Source organism: Lutra lutra, chromosome 2, assembly GCF_902655055.1.
Source record: "Lutra lutra chromosome 2, mLutLut1.2, whole genome shotgun sequence".
Lineage (NCBI taxonomy): Eukaryota > Metazoa > Chordata > Mammalia > Carnivora > Mustelidae > Lutra > Lutra lutra.
The window spans coordinates 86,815,240-86,838,163 of record NC_062279.1 but is presented as its reverse complement, the minus strand read 5'-3'; the positions used below and the strand labels follow the sequence as shown (position 1 = coordinate 86,838,163).

The window sequence follows — 22,924 nt, the reverse complement described above, 5'->3', positions numbered from 1 at the left end:
CCTGTGTCTGCGTGTGAGACCACCCCAGCCACAGCATCCGCTCCCCCATGAATTCTTTAAGAGGCCTCTTCATTCAGGGTGTGTTTTTAGGTCAGCAAGCACTGAATTCCAGGCTACCTCAGAAATTCCGAGCCACCGGTTGAAGAACTTAAAAGGTTTTTTTGAGAGCTAGGCCAAAGGTTGACTTTGCTTCTGAAACCAGAATGTGCTACTCAGGGAGCAAAGAGAGTGAAGAGGCTGTTTTACTTTCTCAGGGGGACATCGTGTCCTGTGCTGGCACATACATCCATGTGTGGAGCATCAATGGGAACCCGATTGTGAGCGTGAACACGTTCACAGGCAGGAGCCAGCAGATTGTCTGCTGCTGCGTGTCAGAGATGAACGAGTGGGACACACAGAACGTTATAGTAACGGGACACTCAGACGGCGTGGTCCGGGTAAGTCCGCTATAAAGGAACATGCTAGGCGCTTGCCGCCCTGATTACCTGAGACCCATGGAGCTGTCCGTGGTGAAAGATACCTGAACAGGTGGTGGTAGTAGTGAGCAAACTCTTGCTCAGATTCAAATGAGCCACAGCTGCTGTGTTCTCCGACAAGGGGAACATCAGTGACTTGGCCCCTTTCCTTACCACTGAGTCAGTTAGTGCCACTCACCACTGGACAGCTTCACCCAAGTTCAGTTAAACATGATTTCCATGTCACCATAGATCGCTAAAAATGGAAATTGCAGAAGTATTGGCTTTTCGGCCTCTCAAATGGCTTCTTGAGGAAAACAGGGAGTGTCTCTTGTCTACAGAGAATCACAGCTGGAAAATCCTTTCCAGGAACCCACGTTGTCCAGTCCCTGTCCCTGACTTCACCTGAATCCTAGTTTATCCCCTTCGTAGTTTTCTTTGTGTTGGGCGTCTGCAAGCAATAGAACCCACGGATTATTTACCTTCACAGTCTCTTCAAATACTTGGGTCTCTCAGGAGATTTTCCTTCGTGTCTATTTTCTTGAGCTGTGCTCTTTGTAAAAGCAGAGAGCAGCTGATTGGTGCCCTGTCGTCACACTGGCTGAGCAAAGATGAGGCTCTCAGCCCCCACCCCACACACCCTGTACCTCAGACAACAGGCACACCTCGACGTCTGCGGTCTCCAGAGCTGTTTCAGAGAACTCCGTTCATGAGGCGTTTAGGGGAAAGCTCACACTCAAATGCGTTTGGGGATCCTGCTTACTGTATGCCTTCATGTGTTCAAGGCTCTTGGGTTTTTGTCAGAAGTAAGTGTTCAACCAGTAAGTTGAACCATGTTGTTCCAATTTACTTGACCACAATCCTTTTCCCTCCACCACGAAACACCCATCAACATCTCAAGGAACCCAGTTCTGGAGCATAGTTCTCTCCCACAGTTTTCAAGAGGGAAATTTAATTAGACCTAAGACATAGACATAAGAGAAACCTGTTTAACCCCAAGAGATCATCTTCATCTAGTCACATGTAAATTGTTTCTTTAAGCTGCTTAACTTTTTTATTTTCATACTTACTTAAATTCAGTTTTGGAGAATGGAATTTTTGCAAGTTCCTGAGACACCAGCTCCTGAACCTGTTGAAGTCCTAGAAATGCAGGAAGACTGTCCAGAAGCACAAATAGGTATTGGATACTTTCTAATTATTCTATAGTTTTCATATTTCTTGTTTGTTTGTTTAAAGTCACTGTGGATAAACTCACATCAAATAGCATAAACCATGGCCTAAGGTCAAGTGTGGCTGTCAGAGGTACGACTGCCCCCCAGCACGGGAGGTTGTGGGGTAGGCACCCCGCGACTTGGCCAGCTCACCAGGTAGTACGTGGTGTGCTAGTATCGGTGCTTGGCCTTCTCATCCTAGTAGGGCTAATACAGCCGCTGGCTTCCTGGGGTACCACAGGCTCAGGCTTTCACTTCAGAAAATATAGAGCACACCTGGAGGGCGCAGGGGTGGACAAGTCGGACGGCCCAGCCCCACATCTGTTGTGCTTGTCACTTCAGGTTCAGTCTTTGTGACAGGCTGGCATCATGTTTGTAAGGTATTCACGGAGGCAGACCAGAATCCCCACCCTAGTCCTGCCTTTGGAAAAGGGCTTTTATTCAGACTGAAGCTTAGTGCTCTGTACTCTTATTATTTCCTGTTTTTTGTGCAACCCTTAAAGATTTTCCAAAGAATACAGAGATGGATGATTGCTATACAGAGTACCTAGAAGCCGTGCCATAAACCCAGCCTGAGATCTGCTCTGGGTTGCTCATCTTCAGAAACTTTACCCCCTCTGATTTAGAACAATTGGTTCTAAACCGAGAGGAACAGGGTTTTAACTTTGACCTTCAGATTGTTTCTGTGTGATTAACTTTTGTACACTGAGAATTCCACTTGAGTTTGATGATATGAGGGAAAGGACTTATTATCAGAAAGGCATAAATCACTTCTCTTTGTAAGCCGAAAATAGTTTCTACTTCAGTTGCCAGAAAACAGAAGTGATCCAATGGGCAGGGTGTTTTAATGCTTATAGTACCTTAGTGCATGTAAGTTTCTGCATAGTCCATTGCAGCTCCACTAAAAAGGTCATCTGGGTGTTTGGGGACATAAAAATCCAATTCAGTTCCATTAGTATTTGGGGGTTTCCTGTTGGGCATCAGACAGTGGGTTAAGCAGTCCTAGGAGAAGTCTGCCCTTTCCTTGAACAAAGGTTTAAGTGAGTAACGGCAGAAGATGAGATGAATAAGGTAAAGTGGTCACATTTAGGAAGGATATACTGGTATGTCTTTTTTCTTCTTATATATTCATATCATGGACAGAATTTGATAGAAGTGGCAGAGGGGAGAGCAGCCCACAGAGAAGGGTTAGCTTTGGACAGCATAGGACTGGCAGGGCTCGAAGGCAGTTACCTGGGTGAAAAGAAAGGCAAGCCAGTGGTTCAGCGGAAATGAAAGCCATTTCTAAGACTGCTCATCAATGAAGACCTTAAATTTCATGGTCATAAGCCACTGAGATGAAAAAAAATTAGCTAACTAGACTACTAATGTTAGTACAAGGAAGGCAAACTAAGTAATTTCTCTTGCTAAAAAAATACTTAGAGTGAGCTGGTGCCTGTACACTTGTTCTTACTTTTCTTTTTTTCTAATTCTATATATTTATTTCTTATAAATTTTCTCTCCAGCAGACTCTATTGCAAGAGAGTAGGGAGTTGGGTTGAGGAAATGCGTAATAACAATGGGAAGAAGGGAAAACCCCACATCAATAGACTAAAGCTTTCATCAATAATTGATTCATCTACATTGTCATTTATACTGACTGCCACATGGAAGGCACTGTGCTTGGGGCCCCTTCTCTCAAGCTGACCACTGTCTTGTAGAAAGATTGTCCAAAAGTAATAGTTTGGGTGGGCAAACTCAGACACGAGAGGCGTGCAACTGTTTAAGGAGTCCAGAAGAGTGGGAATTCCTTTCAACTGTAGGCACCAGGTAAGATTCTAGAGAAAACAGTGTTGGAGCTGTGCCTTGAGAGACGGGTAGCATGGGAACACAAGATTGGTAAGAGGGATCTAGTAGGGCCAGCCACACGAGCAGCCTTCCCCGTGAGTGGGAGCAGGACTCCATGGAGAACAAAGTCGGCGCCAGCCAGCTGAACTGTGGTAGGGAGCATGCGGCGGGCGCTGAGAATTTTGCAAAGGCAGGTTTGGGCCAGATGGTAAAGCAGGAATGTCAACCTAAGAATTTTGGCCAAAGCATTCTTTAAACTCAGAAATTCCTTGGTGGGGGGTTGTTTTGTTTTGTTTTTCCTTGTTGCTATATGTAATCTAGCTGAAAATTCTGGGGTTTTTTTGTTTTTTTTTTTTTTTTTTTTTTTTAATATTGTTCTACTTAGTTTAAAATGCTGTGCGTATCGTGTCTTAACTTATAGAAGAAAAGCAGCAGTAGGACAAAGCTGGGTCTAACCATAATGTGTGTGTGTGTCTCCTCTTTCTCCCCGTGCATTACCCAGGGCAGGAAGCCCAGGATGAGGACAGCAGCGATTCGGAAGCAGATGAGCAGAGCACCAGCCAGGACCCCAAGGACGTGCCCAGTCAGCCCAGCAGCAGCAGCCACAGGCCCCGGGCGGCTTCCTGCCGAGCAGCGGCCGTCTGGTGCACCGACAGCGGCTCCGATGACTCTAGGCGCTGGTCCGACCAGCTCAGCCTGGATGAGAAGGACGGCTTCATATTTGTGAACTATTCGGAGGGCCAGACCAGAGCCCATCTGCAGGGTCCCCTTAACCACCCTCACCCCAACCCCATGGAAGTGCGGAATTACAGCAGACTAAAGCCCGGTAACTTGAAGTCCGGTCATTTTGTTGCTCCTTATGGGTGACATGAGGGCTGGTGGAGTGAGGCAGTGGGCTGTCATTCTCCCAGCACCCCGTGCCCCCTGTACTCCATCCCTGTGACCTACATCAGCCACCCACAGAGAAGGCCTCTTCACTTTCTTACCCCACAGTGGTGTCTGCTGTACATTGGGCATTTCTAAAAACACCTCCCACCAAAAACTTCCTTCCTTCACAAACCATGAACACTTTTGAAAATGGGCAAGTTACTAATTACAGATAAGTAAATAAACTGTCTGTATGGGTAGCTTTGCCTGTTAGAGAGTTAGAGGCATGGTTCTCAGTGGGAGAGATTCTGTCTTCTTGGGTTGGACATTTCCCCAGTCTTTTCGAACGGGGCGTCTGACCCGGCCCACGACTGGTGTTAAGCGCCGCTTCGCCTGCCGTCAAGGCAGCGGCTGCTGGGACAGGGCGAGCTGCTCTAAGTGGATGTTGCAACCCCTAGCTTGCGAGGCCACCGTATGAGGGCACGCCTACCGAATGCCGGCTTCTCCCACTTCAGGGTGTCCTGTCTTGCCCTCTCGCTCTCCAGGGTACCGGTGGGAACGGCAGCTGGTGTTCAGGAGCAAGCTAACTATGCACACGGCCTTTGATCGGAAGGACAATGCACACCCCGCAGAGATCACCGCCCTGGGTGTCTCCAAGTAAGTGCCCGACCTTGCCAGATGTACCCTTCCCCCGCCCCGCCCCAAGGAGTCACTTGCTTAGCCCTGGTCCACACATCCAAACCCGTCTTTGGGGAAGCATTTCATTTGCGGTACCACACATTGCTTGAACAGGCCAGTCAGCAGAAGAAGGCAGTGCATGGAGTTTAAAATCTCTGTTCTTCGAGGTTACAGCGAGATTTGATCCAGAGAGTGTAAATTCGGGCTCGGTTCTATTTTTGTCTCCTCACACACACAGCCCCCCACCCCAGCACACGCGTCCACGGAAACCTGCAGAATCTCCGGAGTGACGGGGGCGCTCTTCAGCCATGTGGCTCTGTGGCGGCCTTCCCCAAGGTGACTCCGTGGGTTGTGTTGTGTCTCCTGCAGGGATCACAGCAGGATCCTCGTTGGTGACAGTCGAGGCCGAGTGTTCAGCTGGTCTGTGAGTGACCAGCCCGGTCGCTCTGCTGCTGACCACTGGGTGAAGGATGAAGGAGGAGACAGCTGTTCCGGCTGCTCCGTGCGGTTTTCTCTGACAGAGAGACGGCACCATTGCAGGAACTGCGGCCAGCTCTTCTGCCAGAAGTAAGAGGAGATGCCAGTGTTTTGAATTTCTATGGGCCTGGTCCCTGAGATGTGGATTACACCCCTGCACAGAGCTCCTCCTGTGCTCCGGGGTCCCCAGCACACAGTGCCGCGATGCTCTAAACCAGCCTTTACTTTCCCCTTGTTCTTTTATCACAACTGTGAATTATTTCTGTCCTATTGAAAAATAAGGAAAGAATCAACCCAGACACCTGGTCCTGCGTGACTCAGAACAGGGAGGTGCTGCTGTTCCACTGTGTTTGCTTATAAAACATTGTGGTTGTGTGTCCTCACCCCTCTCCCCTCCCCTCCAAGTCTTCTACTCTGAGTGTGTGTTGTCTCCATAAACAATAGTGCAGTATTGTTCCGTGGGGTTTCTGTTTTACACAAATACAGCATGCTGTCTGTACCTCCTGTAACTTCCTTTTTTTTTTTACTCAACACTGTTGAGTAAAACTCCACGTAGCTGTTTTCATCTGTCTTTTGTGTGAATGTGTCAGAATTCATCCACTTCCCTTTTGGTGGACTCCTAGGGACTGGTGCACATTCCCAGTGCTCTGACCAGGGCTGCAGGACACACCCTAACAAACGCCCTCCCGAGAGGTGAGCTAGAGCGTCCAAGAGGAGGGAGCTCCGACTAGAGCTGACAGATCACAAACTGAGCTGCCATAGATGCTATCAGATGGGTCTCAGGAACCGGTGCTGCTTGTCACCATCCCGGGCTAGCTGGTCAGTCTCCCAGCTCTGCAGGCCAGGGACTGCCACCCGTGCTCACTCCAGCTGGACCAGGAGCCGTGTCACTTGCTGTTGTAACCCTCAGCGCAGCTGATGTGGAACAGCTGAGCATTGGCTTCTTGGCTGTTTGAGTTTGCTCTTGGGTAACATGGCCCATTTTCCTTTTAGGTTTGCTGTCTTTTTTTCCCCCCTGTACTTGAGGAGTTCTTTATTTACTCTGGGTTCTAATTCTTTGTCTTTTCTACAGCTTGCAGATAACTTCTGCTGGTCTGTGGCTTGCATTTTCACTTTATATATGTTTTTTCTGGCACATAGGTCTCTTACTTCTTGTGATTTTTGCTTTTTTGTGGCTTAAGAAATCGTTCCCTGTGACCGTAAAGACAGCTTTGCATATTTTCTTTTATGAGGTTCAGGGTTTTGTTTTTCACACTTAGGTCTTTGGGTCCAAATACACTTAGAGTGTATCTGGAGGTATGTTTTGTAGTGAGGATCTGTTTTAATTCCCTTGTGTGGGGAGTCTGTTGTCCCCCACTGTTAATCTGGATGCTGTCTTTCCAAACTGCGGTTCCACACATGTGTGTACAGTCCTCTTGTTCTGTGGCAGACCACGGAAAGGACCTCACAGGCAGCACTCTCTAATGCTGACACTGCTTAACTCTAGAAATACTTTCACAGAATCATGAGCTGTGTGATTGTTTCTGAGCTGGTTACTGAGGTCTCGTGGGCACCAGCGTATTGGAAATGGTGTGGTCCTTGGTATATACTGATCAGATGCTCCCTGGGTTCCTGTCCATTGTGTCATCTCAGGCACGTTACTGACCCTCTCTAGGCCTGTTTTTTTATCCATAAAATGTGCATAATTATACCTCTCCTCATAGAGATGCTGAGAGAACAGTGAAATCATGTGTGTGAATTTTATAAAACACCAAGTGTAAAGTCTGGCAATATAGGTGTTCAGTAAAAGATGTTATTGTAGTGTTTTTTTTTTACCCTCCAGATTACTGTCTTAAACCTTTTTCCTGGGAAGTCCAATTCAAGATGAGGTAGACCGATTGTTGGTGTCAGCCTTTCCTTATGGGACTTTCTATGAGGTTGGCAGAGGATTCTGTCTCAGGGTTCTGTGCTTTGAGAGGCCCACTCTACAAAACCTAATAATCTAGTAATTTTTGATAGTAACACCCCCATATGTACACTGGCACACATTATTCCTTGTCATGTTTTAACTTTCCAAATACTATTTAAGGGTAGATAATGCTTTAAATTACACATTGCTATCAGATGTCCGGTGGAGGCTGTATTTGAAAAACGAACCCCACAGTGATTGATTTTGGTAGAGCAGACACAGAAGGCAGAGCAGAGCCCTGCCCACATTCTTTGTGTCCCTCAGGTATTGGGAGAGTTTGTCAGCACTTACTTTTTGTTGAGAGAGAGAGAGTGTGAGCAGTGGGGAGGGAGAAAGGGAGAGAGAGAATCTTAAGCTGGCTCCATGCCCAGCGCAGAGCCCAGTGTGGGGGTTGGTCTTGTGACCTGAACCGAAATCAAGAGTTGGACATTTAACCAACTGAGCCACCTAGGTTTCCCGACAGTTTGTCAGAACTTCTGGGGCTGTCATCAAAGTCCCAGGTCCAAGAACAGCCCTTTAAACCCCTTAAGCTGGTGACACTTTGTTTTTCCTCTGGACACCTTTACTGGTAGATCACTGGAGGAAAATAATTTTCTGTTTCAGTCTCACGAAAAGGCAAGCTTAAAGTGGTTAAATGCCACATCCAAGGTCACACCCTGCTTTATTCCAGGAAGAGGAATATTTTTTAAAGAATTTGAACACCTCTTAAGTAGGGTCTACTTCAAGGAATTCGATCAAGTTAAACAGAAAATAAGAACATTTGGACCAGACAGAAAACCCAAACTACTGTTCAAGAAATCACCAGGGGGTAGATCAAACTGTTTAAAGGCCCAGAGGAACTTGATAGTGACCAAAGAGTCTTTCAAAACGAGTAGTAAATCTTCTGCCAAGAGAAAAAAGTTAAGCTCTGAGTAAAGACGTTGACATTTCTCCCATGTTTACAGGGCCTGAGAGCCTGTCCCGCATGGGAAGAATGGGCTCACAGCTGTTCAGATCTTTCGGCTTCATCCTGTAGGGAAATCTTGCCTTTAAAAAAAAAAATTCACTTCAATCACATAGAGAGCTTACCTTGGTTTAATACTACTTTTCCTCATACACTGAAACAAATAATAGGGTGTTTTTTCTGGTCCCGGGTGAGCCACACACCACAAACCTGTATGTCTTCGGCATTCTTCTGGCATTATACTTCTGTGTCTTGGGCATTACGGTGCCAGCTTTCTGTTCAACTTCTAAAGTTTGTGTTTCTCGGCCCAGTGACCAAACTTGTGTGGCGAGGACCTGTAACTACTTGATTTTGCTTTTCTTTTAGGTGCAGTCGGTTTCAGTCGGAGATCAAACGCTTGAAAATCTCATCGCCGGTGCGCGTGTGTCAGAACTGTTACTATAACCTACAGCATGAGAGGGGTTCGGAGGATGGGCCTCGGAATTGTTGAAGATTCCACAAGCTGGTTGCTGATCACGGTCTGTAGACCCCCTTCCTGATTCCCCGTTCACGGCTCACAGCTCGGAGGGCATCGAAGCAGTCTCCGTTTACGCCTCTCTTCATACCACGTGTTTGAAGTGTCGAATTCAAAGGAATCAGTGAATAAACGGGTGTAGAGTGCAGCAGCGGGGCGGACACTGTTCGGGGGAACAGCACAAGAACAACAGGAGGTGGTTCCTAGGAGCGACTTTCCCAGTGTCCGATTCTCCCTGTTACCAGTAGCTGTCTCCAAGAGAAAATCCTCACTTACTAACTGTCTTTTCTTGCGTCTCATTTTTATAGATCTACTCATCCTTATTTGGAAAAACCACCACCAACAAAAAAAGGCTTTTAGAAAATGGTTGTAAATCTGACTTCTTTGCAAGTAACTGTATATTGTAAATAGGTATAAAGGCCTTTTTTTTTTTCTAAATAAGGACTTAACTGTCTGTAACATGAGACTTCAAACTAAACCACTAACTCAGTGAGCTACTTATGGTTTGTCTGACATCTCTCACAAATTAATGATAAATATGTTTTTTAAATCCTCAAAGACATTATCTGTGGTCTTTTCTCCCCCCTTTCCAGCCCAGCCTGTGTGCCCTATGTCCTTTCTTTCAAGTTGCCCACAGTATCTCCACTTAAACTAGGCTAGTAACCAAAACAATGCGGACCTTCTTTAGGAAACCGTGTGGGAGACTAAGAGTCCTGCCGTAAGATACCCTGGAAATATCTGGGCATCTTGCTCCTCGCTTCTCGCCACCTCAGTGTTGTTCCAGTGTCCTAAGGCCCCCCGTAAACTCCTCTGTGGACTGCCACGTGGCCATAGTGTCCCCTTCTGAGCATTGCACGGTGGCGGTCAGGTGACCGGTGATGTAGGAGACCGCCCCGCCTCAACTAATGGAGATAGATTTGCATGTAACCCACATTAGCTTCTCTTGCATAGAACATAATAAGGATGTGTCTTCGGTGACACTAATGTTCTACTATAGCTTATTTTCAAAAAAGGGTAAAAAATGAAAAAAGTGTACAGAATTAACATATAAACCTTGTTGTAAAACTGGATCATGTCAGAACTGCTTATAATTAATCTTTACCATTTAATGCCATCTACCTGAAAACAGTGAGATTTATACTGTATCAATGTCTATTTTTTTGTTTTTGCTATGAATATAATTACAGTATTTTAATATTTAGTTATTTAATTTGTTCTACTAGTTGGATACAGAACACACAAATCCAGGGAGACTAAAGCTGGTTGGGGCTTAAGAGAGAAGTTTAGTTTACAGAAAAAAAAGGCTTTGGTGGTGGGATTTTTTTAAATGTGTGTTATGTACATATATATAAATATATATATATATACACATATATATAAAAAACAAATGAAACAGTTAACCTAGATTTTAACATTTTCAGATATTTAGTGATATTATGAACAATTCTAAAAGCCCTGTGATTTGAAAAAATGTAGACTTATTTATGGCCCAAGCAAGGAAGGACAGGCCTTCACACCCTCCTGGAGGTGTCATACAAGGGACAGTGGCTTCGGCTTTCCCAACTTTCCATCTTTAGGCCCTGGTGACAGGCACACTTATGCACTAAAATGCACATATATGCACATGCATTCAAAAATAGGCATTGGTACAATAGTAATCTTGTACCTAATGGGCTGAAACCAGCTTAAGAACAAATTTGTTCTTCCTGATAACTAGGTCTCCAAGAGAAAATATAAAGGCTGCTTTAGTGCCTTATGCTTACTAAATTTAACCCTTTATTTACCTAGGTTTGAGCCTACCGTCTATTTATGATTACATATCAAAATTGATTAATACACTTCCATTTCTAAAACTTCAAATACTTGTTAATAAAAGGATTATTGGCATTAATACTTTAACTTGAAGAAAAGTTGTGTTCTGTTTTCCTTCCTGTGTCTTAACTCTTCCCCGTGATCCTCCCCCACCCCGGACCCACCATCTTCAATTCTAATAAATAATGCTGGATGTTCAACAGTGGCAGGAATTGTGCTATCACATAGTCGTGGGCTTTGCCCTTGTCCGGCCCTATAGATGAGTTGTAGCAGTGTTATTCTACACTTTTTAAAAGAAGCGTCCTCCTTGTGTCTATGAACCATGTTTACCCCAAACCCAATGGCAGAGGTGTTCTTTAAAGACTTGAACATATGAATGTGTGTAATGTAGTTACTTAAAGGTTATTCCTCTATGTAATATGAAGTTCTATGGGATGAACACTTTTAAACTTTCCGACACAACTTCCATATCTAGAAGGTGGAAACCAAAACCCTCATGATAGTATTTCCTCTGGCAGCTGGTGCTGTGGGCAACTGTTCCATTCAGTGGGGTTTCTTTTCTTTTTGCTTTCTGATGCAGACATCACAAATCACTCACACATGCAAGTACACTCACGTACACAAACTAATCGTTTCTCCTGATGTCTTTCTCTGTTTCGTGTACATTGGTTTACCAACACCTGTTCTCAGCATGTACACCCACCTTCGCGTGGTCTGTGTCCCTTCTCGGAGAGTACCTCACAAAGGCTCCTGCCTGATCTGTGTAGTTCATTTGTCTGCCCCCGCCCCCTCCATTCTAACGTCTGCGTGTAGCGCGCAACCATAACGTCCTGCTTCGGAAGAGGAAAATAGCTGTCCATAGCAGCCGTCCGTCTGGATAATAGCAAAACACTCTAGATAAGTTATTTTGCACTTTCTTATGTATAAAGTTGGTAGAAACTTATTTTTTGCTTTGTATCATTGAAATACATTTTGTTTTGGTAAATGAACTGTGTATAAAATATTTATGCCGTTAAAACTGTTTTTAGAAAGTATTTTTAATTTCAGCAAGTTTGGTTACTTGTTGCATGACTATTAACACAGCTGACTTTTTGTGTCAGTGCAATGTATATTTTTTTGTCCTGTTATTAACTTGTAAGCCCTAGTAACGGCCGATTATTTGTACAGCAACAGAAGTAAATTTGAAGATAACTGGCTAAGACTGGATTGATTGTGGACGTTTGTACTATACTGCGGAATCCAATATCTGTTCTTTGGTGGTTATGTAAAAGGCCTGAAGAATTACTATCTAGTGTGCAATCTGTGATAACTGAATGTTCATTGTATATCTGTCTCTGATGCAAAAAGGTAGAGTAACACAATTACAATACATGATTAAATGCAATAGTCCAGGTACTTTTTTTTTTTTTTCTATTTCCAATAAATACCTACTATTTACCACCCAAAGAAAAAAAGTTGTTTTTAAGCTAGTTTATTCAGGGAAGGAGAAAAAACAAAACAGAAGGCAGCTATTTCCCTAATCTTTGTGTAGTCCTTTCCAAGTTGTGAATATCTCTTTCAGAAGCTCCTGCTCACAGAAATGGTGGCTGGTAGGGTCTGGTGCAAGCTCTAGTTTGTTCCTCCTGTAGATGCTTCCTGCATTGAGCTTCCCCATTGTGCAGGCTTCCTGGGGCTGAGGAGTGTGTGTGTGGACGGCTGCAGGGAGAGACAGCTGACTTCGGGAGACACGCCTGCAGATGCAAAGGACCCACGGACAAAGCCTGCTTCACGTGGTTTTGGCTCTTTCTCGCTGAGCCTCATCCTCTATCCATCACCTTGTGAAAAGTAAGCAACAGTAAATCATCTATCCCCTACCCCTGCCAGAGTCACATCGGGAATATCTTGGTATCCTGCCCTTTCTCTGGAAGCACCACACCTACTGTCATAAGCTAGTCTTTCCATTTCGGTCTTCAGGCTGAGAGTTAATAACTCACAAGTCCATTCTTACTGTGACTAGCTTACTTCGTCTTAAAACAGCCTTCTGAGTATAGAAAACACTTTTTAAATTACTTAAGCTGCTTTAGCAACTCAAATTTTCCTCTTTCTAAAGATACTAATAAATTTGCTGTTCCATTTAAGCTTGAACGGCAGAGTCCCAGATTAGAGGTTGTTAGGCTTATTACAGATCCCACCTCAGTGCAACCCTTTAAAGGCCAAGACAGAGGAATGCCAAGAACTTCCAAGAAGGAGCAGCCATGTCTTCAACAATGAAGTCGATAGTAAGAGAGGAAACAGGATTGTTCATTTCTTTAGTGCAGTACTAGCCGTGGTTCTAGTGACCTCAAGAAGCGTTGTAGTCAAGGGTGGACATTGCTGAAATTCTTCCAGGATTTAAAGGACAAACGTGCAAATGAAAAGTCCCTTTTCTGCCATTTGCTTCTCCTCTCTCGTAAAATGACACACGCACCCGTCTTAGCCCCTTTGGAGCATGAGAGAAGAGACAGGCCGGCGGAACTGGTCTAGCATTGGCTTTGTCTCCTTACCACTATTCTCGTTTTCCCCACACGTTGCAAAACTTTTGTATTTACTGTTCCTTTTGACTTTTGCTGGAATGGCAACAAGCCGAGCTCCCACACTGAGAGGCAGCGTGGTGTTTTGGAGAGCCCTGAAATAGGAGTTGAGAGCCCGAGGCTGCAGCCACTCCCTGCTTGTGAACTTGAGAAGCCCCGGTTGCAACAGCTCAGCCCATTAGGTTTTCCTGTGTCTTGGGCTGCCCGGGAGCAGGGAGGGGTTGAGATCACACTTCCTTGACTTCTTGGTTTTAGGACCTTTTGGTCTTTAAAATCTATCACGGACCCCTACACTTCTGTTTCTGTGGTTTGCATCTATTGATAGTCATTGTATTAGAAATAAACACAAATTTCAAAAACATGTTAATTCATTTAAAAATAACAATGATAAAACCATTATATATTAACACCAATTATAAATTTCTATGGGGGAAAATCTTGCAAGCCAAAAAAAAAAAAAATTAGTGAAGAGTGGAATTGTTTTACAATTTTGCAAATCTCTTTAATGTCTGGCTTAATCGAACACAGGTGGAATCTGCTATCTGCTTCTACATTCCATCTGGGGATACTTCATTTTGGTCAAAGCATAAGAGGAAAATCCAGCCTCACACAGGTATGTGGTTGGAAAAGGCGGGGGGCGGAATATAGTAATAGCCTGTCCAGATTATTGTTTTTTTTTTTTTTAAAGATAATAGTTTGTTTCTTAAAGTTTGATTACTGTATGGTGTCTGGAACTGCATCAGTGAGCTTTTGGTCTGTCTTGCACGGTGAATCCATCACTAACCTGTGCATAATTTATAGCACACACTGGTCATTTAAACAATATTGGGTCACCGATGTAGTGAACAACATCACTGCTCCAACTAATGTGTGTAGAGATTGTCCACATGTTGATAATACTTCACTACAAAATAGGTATTTTAATAATTAGATATAACATCGAAGTACTACCAGCAGCCTCAAGAAGGTCTAAGCCAAATAGTGATGGATACGCATTTTCTGGGAGAATTGTTGCTTAAAACCGGAAATTTTATCATTGGCAATAAATAGTTTGCTGTTTCCTTTGAAGCAACAGGCTCACTTTGTTGATTTCAAGGACATCTCTGCCTAAGAACCACAATTTGTCAGTTCTTTTAAGTAAACGTGGTGTGCAATGAGGAAAAACAGCTAGTTTAGCTCACAACTCAATGACCACAGTGCTCTTCTTCAAGACCAACATTGTACTCCAGGATGGGGCTGCCTTATGGGTACTTCTCAGATGTGACACATGGCTTAAATTTCAAGATTTAATAAAAGCAGCAATTTTTACTGCTTCTCTAAAGACATTATTAAGTGAAATGGCACTTTTTTTTTTTTAATAGCAAATGCTTGAGATAAAAAAAAATGCCATGATCCTAACCAGCAGTTTGGTGCTCCTGGCTTGATTTGTGTGTAGATTCCAGCAGTTTTACCCACCATTGCTTCTGGACCTCAGTTCAGTACAAATATCAGTGCAAATAATGTTTTGCATTGTATTTGCATTTTATTTGCATTTGCATTGCATTTAAAGGCCTTTTGGTCTTTAAAAACTAGTATTTAGTTTGACTAAATACTAGCTTATGGACTAGCATGGAGTATTACTATGAAAACAGTCTTATCTTACAGACCACACAAGAGGTGCTCAGAACTCCGGGCTCTGTGAACCAGACTTTGAGAAGCTTTGGTTCAAGGAACCCAAACTGTCCAGAAGCATGTTGTGTGCAGTCTCATTCAGGAGCAGTGCTCCTCATCATAGGCTTGGGCCTTCCAAATGGGTTCCCACTGAAACCTGCCAAGTGCAAGGCCAGGCCCTGCCACATAGGGCCCGCTGTTGCCAGCCTCACCAGCCACTGGAATACCACCACCTCGGCTCAAAGCAATATAAAGACCGTGCATGCATCTCTGAAGCATTAAGAGTTTCTAATGTCTTTTTTTTTTTTTTTTTTGAAGATTTTATTTATTTGACAGACCTAGTGAAAGGGAACACATGCAGGGGGAGTGGGAGGGGGACAAGTAGGCTTCCCGCTGAGCAGGGAGCCTGAACAGGACTCAATCCCAGGACCCTGGGATCATGACCTGAGCTGAAGGCAAACGCTTAACAACTGAGCCACCCACATGCCCCTCTAATGTCCTTTTTTTTTGGTCAGTTCTTTTAGTCAAGACTTTAAAATTTTCATCAAGTAAGACAACTTAATAAGTACTGTTTTTCAGGGACGCCTGGGTGGCTCAGTCAATTAAGCATCTGCCTTCAGCTCAGGTCATGATCCCAGGGTCCTGGGATTGAGTCCCTAGTCAGGCTCCCTACTGAGAGAGGAGTCTACTGCTCCCCCTGCTTGTGCGTTCGTGCGCTCGCTCGCTCTCCCCCCCGTCAAATAAAAAAAAGCAATATTTTCATGCTAGGGGTAGACCCACCACGTGTTATACACTGGTGAGGAGCATGGTGGCAGAGAGTCAGTCTAGGAGTTCAGTTCCCATTCTCCCACTTACGGTGAAATTGGGCTCTTCTGCATTTGAGTTTCCTCACCTGTAAGTTTTGTATTATGATTCTTCCCCCAGAGAATTGTTACAAATATTAAATCAGATTTAATTATGTAGCTATGGGACATGTAGTGCCTGAGACACGTGTGTTCTCAATAATACGGTTGTGGGGACGCCTGGGTGGCTCAGTTGGTTAAGCAGCTGCCTTCGGCTCAGGTCATGATCCCAGCGTCCTGGGATCGAGTCCCACATCGGGCTCCTTGCTTGGCAGGGAGCCTGCTTCTCCCTCTGCCTCTGTCTGCCTGTGCTCACTCTCGCTTCTCTCTCTATGACAAATAAATAAATAAAAATCTTTAAAAAAAAAAAATACGGTTGTGTCAGTGTGGAAATAGGAACAGAAAAGGAATGCGCTAAAACAGTTCTAAAGTAAAGCCACTGACTGGCAGGTTGTTTGATCTTCGGTTAGATGCACAGCAGCCAGCATGTTAGGTGTGGGCAGAGGCCTGAGAGATCCCCTTCCCAGACCCTCACTTCATGCAAAAGGAAAGGGATCCAGAGAGGGGTCTGCTGGTCCCAGAGCCGTGCTGGTGCTGAGTGTCCGTCCTTCTCACTCTACCCCTCAGCTCTGACTTCCAGGCCGATGTTCTCTACTAATGGTTCCCAGATTGCATTTTCCGTTTTTGTTCGTTTGTTTTTGGTGACCGCAGTGAAAATGTACTTGGGATTTGTTTTCAGTATCATCCATGCATAATCACGCCTTACTTTACTGAGAAAATAAAACACTGGAACTTCAGCCTTGCCTTCAGCTGTCACACTTCCTGCTCTGCTAAGGAAAGGTATGGGCGGCCTTCCAGAGCAGAGGACAGCTATTTAAAGACAAATGACTTACTTATTAACTTGCCCTCAAGTACTACTTCAAATTTCAAACAAAAGCTATACCTTACGTGTGATTTCTTTTTTTTTTTTTTAAAGATTTTATTTATCTATTAGCACAAGCAGGGAGAACAGCAGGCAGAGGGAGAGGGAGAAGCAAATATCCTGCTGAGCAGGGAGCCTGATGGGGGATCGATCCCAGGAACCCAGGATCATGACCTGAGCCAAAGGCAGACACCTAACTGACTAAGCCACCCAGGCACCCCTTAAGTGCTATTTCTGTTCTTAAAAGGGAGCCACTCTTTTGCAACCTGATTAGAAACAAAGCCTAGAATGAAGGTCAACCTAAGGAGTTTTTGTAAAGTCAGGCTCTGCAGGCTGATTCTGCCAAAGGAAGAAATGGATCTATCAAAGCACTGTTATCAAGTATGTGCCTGGCTCAAATTTGGGTCCATCCACGTGGATGCATTTTGCCTTCTTCAAAAATAGAAAGGTAGTTTTTATGTTCCTGCTGGTACCTCTGCCACTGGGCCTTGAGGATGATAGAACAATGACACAACTACTCTCTTCAAGAACTTTCTAGCCATAAACAAAAGGCTTACCTTCACATAGGGATCTGTAACTCAGTTTTCATCAAGTCTTTCTCACTGTTTCTAGTTCAGTAGAATGACACTCTCTTCGCATTGTTTTCTTAGCTCTGCAGTCTTCATATCAATCTGTTATTTCATCTCATCTTTGATATGAATTGAATTCATGTTCTTCTAAGTTACATATAATACAGAGCCTTCCTAGAACATTCTCTTCTACTGGGACTTTTTTCCCTCCAGACTGGGTTTTGGTCTTTGGCAGACATTTCTCTGCCACTTGCCTGCCTGCCTTTGTTCTGCAGAGGCGTTACACCACTAATTTTCATCCTCCTCCTTTGCAATATGGACACTCCCACCCAGGCTGAAATTCTCTGAGATGCAGGGTGAGTGAATTCTCCTTAACACCATTCCCACTGTCAGTTTGAGGATGGCTGCTTCTGCCTTTGCCTGCCTCTGATTCCCAGCTGAAGAGGAGCGGCAGGCCTGCTCGATGCCCCACGCATCCTCCCTGCGTGCATCGGGGCGGTAGCCCCCTCACTCGCTGGGCCCAGCCTGCGGGCCTGGCCCACCCCAGGCAGGGCCTCTGCCCAGACCCCCGCTGCTGCCTGTAAGGACCCTACCCCGGCAGTGCCCCTCTTCCTCCCTCACCCACTTCAAGTCTTCAAGCGTCGCCTTCCAAGGGAGGCCTTTTCTGACCAACCTGCACTATCTCTGGTGGCCACCCCCTAACTTTTCCATTCTTGCCCTTCTCTGCTTTTTTCTTTCTCGTAGCATCTACCTCCGTCGGACCTACCCGACTCGGTGTGTTTGCGCCATCTCCCTGGGGAAGCATGAGCTACAAGGAGGCAGAGATTGACATCCGTTCTGGCCACAGCCGGGACTGGCAGGGAGAGTGGGTGCTCAGGGAATTTTTTAAGTGAAGGAATTAGAGGCAGCCTACCGCCCTTTACCAATCTTGAATTTTTAGCTTTTGTTGTTATTACTGTAGGCAGACTCTTTAAGCTGAGATCTTCCCTCTTGATGGATGTTGATGTGTACAGTCCCATCTTGTCAGCCTCAGCTCAGTGTGGCCCAGCACACCCCCGGACTTGACCATCCTGTGTAACTGAAGCTTCATGCCTGTTGAACAGCGGCTCTCTGTCCCCCCTGCACCACCTCCAGCAAGCACCAGGCTACTGTCCACTTCTGGGCATCTGAATTCTATGGAGACCTCACATTAAGGGGTCTCTGTCTCTGTCCTGCAGTCTCTGCCGTTCTGTGACTGGCTTCCTGCACATAGCATAATGTTGTGGAACTTCAACCCTAATGTAATCTGCTTTGGGGGAAGTCTTAAATCCTCTTTCGTGTGTTGAATTTGAGGTTTCATAAACCACGTGCCCAAGTACTTTTGTTTCAAACTCTCAGTGGGGCTGGGGTTCGATCTTAAACATTCAAACTTCCTTAGCCCTTTTTTTTTTTAAAAGATTTTATTTATTTATTTGGCAGAGAGAGAGGATCACAAGTAGGCAGAGAGGCAGGCAGAGAGAACGGGGGAAGCAGGCTCCCCATGGAGTAGAGAGCCTGATGCAGGGCTTGATCCCAGGACCCTGAATGAGATCATGACCTGAACTGAAGGCAGAGGCTTAACCCACTGAGCCACCCAGGCACCCCAAACTTCCTTAGCTCTTGAGAGCACCTTTGAGCAAGACACCCTGTCCCTAGGGGAAGAACCAGCTGCCTGCCAGCCCCAGGGTAGAGGTCTTAAGGTCTTTGCAACAACATCAGAGAAGAAAGCCGGCCCTCCTCCACCTAATACCTCCTTCCACCTAGCTGGGGAGGTTTAAATATTCCAGCACAGCAAACCCCCCCCCCCCCCCCCCCCGCCGCACCAGTGCTGCCATCAGACAACTCAGAGTAGGACCTGTTGTAGGGTCCCATTATGGAACCAGCTGGCAGATCCTGCCAAGGCCCAGAATAGCCTCCCCTGCAGATCCCATCATTACAGGTTACTGAATCAGATGTTTAAACCATTTTATTGAGCTGTAATGAACATACTATAAAATTCATCAATTTACAGTATATGATTCAATGGGTTTTAGTATGTTTACAGAATTGTGCAACTATCACCACAGTGTGATATTAGAGCATATCACCTCAAAAGAAACCTCATACCATGAGCAGTCACTTCCCAGCCTCCCTGTCCCCAACCCCTAGCAACCACAAATGACTTCCTGTCTACAGATTTGCTATTCTGACATTTTATATAATGGAGGCAATATGTGGTCTTTAGTGACTGTCTGATTTCACTCAAATAGGTGTTTGAGATTCATCCACATCGTGGCATGGATCAGAACTTCGTTCTTTTTTATTGCTGGGTTTTAGTCCACTGCATGGATATATTACACTTGACTCATTTACCACTTGATGTTGCTTCCACTTGTTCACTATTTGTGAATAACACTGCTATAGACATTTTATGCACAGGTTTTTGTGTGGATGGGCATTTGACTTCTGATGGGTGGAATTGCTGGATCGTATGATAACTCTATATTTAACATTTTGATGAACTGCCAGGCTGTTTTCCAAAACCTTTGCTCCTTTTTACCTTCCCTCCAGCAGTGTATCCAGTCGGTTTTTACTCTCAGAGTACAGCCCCAACCAACCGCAGTCCCTCAGCTTGTTACATACAGGCCCTCATTAGAATGTCTCTTTCCGAGATGAGCCACTTTCCAACATACCTTCAAGAAGGTCTCTGGTAAGGAATTAGGTGACAGCCTGCACTGGCTGCCTCTGAATGCACCAGAGTCTCTGTTCCTGTCTGGGCTTTTCCTGCCACCTCTCCCAGCATTCCCTCCCCAGATCCAGCCAGGTGAGGTGCCCTGCCTGTAGAGACCACAGTCACAGCACCTTCAACAATGTCTCCCCAAGTAACCTAGAAATTCTTCTGAGGGCAGGAAGAGATATCTGAAGGCTCTTCGCTTAGAATTTATAACAAGTTTTTAGACACTGGTTTTGTTTTGTTTTGTTTTTTGTTTTTTGTTTTTTTCATATCAGTGTGTACACTTGGTCTCTATTCCTCAGCTGACAGGCCATATTTGAATCAAGACCTATCTCTTCTCTTCTTGCTTTAAAATAGAATTGCCAGTGTGACATTTCCAGCTATGGCTGAGGGAAAGATGGGCAAAGCCTCTCCCCAGAAAGGATCTATAAAGCTGGACAAAATTGATTATTTCACTGCTCTGGAAACCAAAGAAATATCTATAAGAATATGAGAGGCATTTATGCTTGAACAACTGCTGCACAATGGGAGTCTTTCAGTCCTTTCCCCAGGCTGCTCCCATTCCCTGCCAGCTTAGTTGACATGGAGGTTTGATCAAAGCACAACAGAACTAGTGTGTTCCAAGATGACGCACTAGATTTGAAATGGTGGATAAAACCTGAACCCAGTAAAGTTGTCAGTGGAAATGGCAATCTCAGAAGAGAGTGAGTGGGGTGAGCTAATGGCCCCATAAGCCTGGAATTGTGTGGTTGAACCAGGCATATTCTTAGATGAGTTTATGCCCATGCACAGTGGAGACCTGGAGAAGGTCTCAGTCATCTACATACTCCTGGCTGACCTTGACACTGCCCACAGTATCCTCAACAGGCAAAAGTGATCAATAGAATAGCTTCAAAATTAAAAGGCACCAAACTTCAAAAGAAACCATTTAGAAAAATAAAAATCAAGCCACATACCTAACAACTGAGTGCCTATGTGAGGTAAAAACGGGTAGTGCATTCTTCTCCTCTTTCTCCTTGAAATTCTATCATAGTTGAAGACTTCAACATGACACTATCAGAAATGGACAGATCTAGCAGGCAGAAGATCAGCTGGGAATATAGTTGAACTCAACCCCATCAATCAACTGGATATAATTGACATCTATAGACTATTTCACCCAACAACAGCAGAATACACATGCTTCTCAGGCTCACATGGAACATTCACCAAGACAGACCAACTTTGGGTCATAAGATACATCTTAATAATTTTAAAAAGCTAAAAATCATACAATCTCTGCTCTCAGGCCACTAACGGATTAAACTAGAAGTCATTAGCTGGAAAATCCCCAAATACATGGGATCAAGTACAACACTTCTAAATAACACATTAGCCAAAGAAGAAATCTCAAGCAAAATTTAAAAATACTTTGAGTTAAATGAAAATGAAAACACAATCAAAATTTGTGAGGTGCAGTGAAAGCAATTCTTAGAAGAAAATGTATACCATTGAATGCATATATTAGAAAAAATATCAAAGATCAATTACCTAATTTCCAGCTTAAGAAAATAGAAAAAGAAGAGCAAATTCAATATAAGTGGAAGGCAAAAAGAAATAATAAAATTTAGAGCAGAAGTCCATGTAATTGAAAAACAAAACCAGTACAGAAAATCAGTGAAACCAAAAGTTGGTTCTTTGGAAAAATCAATAAAATCAGTAAGCCTTTTGTGGCACCTGGGTGGCTCAGTCATTAAGTGTCTACCTTCGATTCAGGTCATGATCTCCGGGTCCTGGGATCGAGCCCCACATCAGGCTCCCTGCTCTGTGGGGTGCCTACTTCCCCCTCTCCCACTCCCCCTGCTTGTGTTCCTGTCTCACTCTCTCTCTCTCTCTGTCAAATAAAAAAATAAAATATTAAACAACAACAACAACCAAAAAAACCTCTACCAGGCTATTTGCAAAAAGAGAGAAAGAGGGAGGAAGGATGCAGATTACTAATACCAGAAAAGAAAGAGAAGACATCACTACAAATCCTATGGAAATTAAAAGAATAATAAAGTAACACTATGAACAACTCTATGTCCACAAATTTGATAATCTTGATGAAATGGACCAATTCCATGAAAGACAATTTGCCAAAGCAAATTGCCAAATAGTCTGAATAGGCCTGTATCTATTAAAGAAATTGAGTTAATAATTAATATCCTTACAAAACAGAAAGCACTAGGTTTGCATGGGCTCATTAGTGAATTCTACCAAACATATAAGAAACAAATTCTATCCATTCTCTACAGTCTTTTTTGGAAATTAGATGCAGATACTTTCTAACTCATTCTATAAGGCCAGCATTACCCTAATACCCAAGCCAGATGAAGACATTAAAAGAAAACTAAGGACCATTATCTGTCATAAATATTAGATGCAAAAATTCTCAAAAAAATAAAAGCAAATCAAATCCAACAATGTATAAAAAGAATTATAACCAAGTGGGACTTACCCAATTATGCAACATGAGGCTGGATAAGCATCTGAAAATCAATTAATGTAAGCCATCACATCAATAGGTTAAAAATGAAAATTTATATGATAATATCAATAGATGCAAAAATACAACTTGACAAAATCCAACACCCATCCAAATAAACTAGGAATAGAGGGGAACGTCCTCAAATTGATAAAGACTATCTATTAAAAAAAACCCTACAATTAACATCATACCCAATGGTAAGAAACTCAGAGCTTTATCACTAAGATCAGTTACAAGTCCAGGTTTTCCCCACTCACCACTCCTTTTCAAATCATACTGGAAGTTCCACCTCATGCAATAAGACAAAAAGAAATACACAATCTGAAAAGGCACATAACTGTGTTTGTTGACAGATGATATGATTGTATGTAGAATGTCAAAAGAAATTGAGAAAAAAACCTCCTGAAACTAATAAGCAAG

At 44.0% G+C, this 22,924-nt stretch overlaps 1 protein-coding gene across 9 annotated transcripts in view; it reads left to right on the top strand.

Annotated features, from left to right (window-relative positions):
• Nucleotides 1-12,186, top strand: part of WDFY3 (WD repeat and FYVE domain containing 3) — a 279,105-nt gene extending 266,919 nt beyond the window's left edge. For all 9 annotated transcript variants that reach the window (XM_047717875.1, XM_047717871.1, XM_047717877.1 and 6 more), the window contains 6 exons: nucleotides 255-437; nucleotides 1,536-1,632; nucleotides 3,996-4,319; nucleotides 4,906-5,017; nucleotides 5,408-5,605; nucleotides 8,773-12,186. In XM_047717875.1, coding sequence (XP_047573831.1) covers nucleotides 255-437; nucleotides 1,536-1,632; nucleotides 3,996-4,319; nucleotides 4,906-5,017; nucleotides 5,408-5,605; nucleotides 8,773-8,896 — 1,038 coding nt within the window. In that variant the 3' untranslated portion in view covers nucleotides 8,897-12,186. The remainder of the gene's footprint in view (nucleotides 1-254; nucleotides 438-1,535; nucleotides 1,633-3,995; nucleotides 4,320-4,905; nucleotides 5,018-5,407; nucleotides 5,606-8,772) is intronic.
• The last annotated feature ends 10,738 nt before the right edge of the window (nucleotides 12,187-22,924 follow it).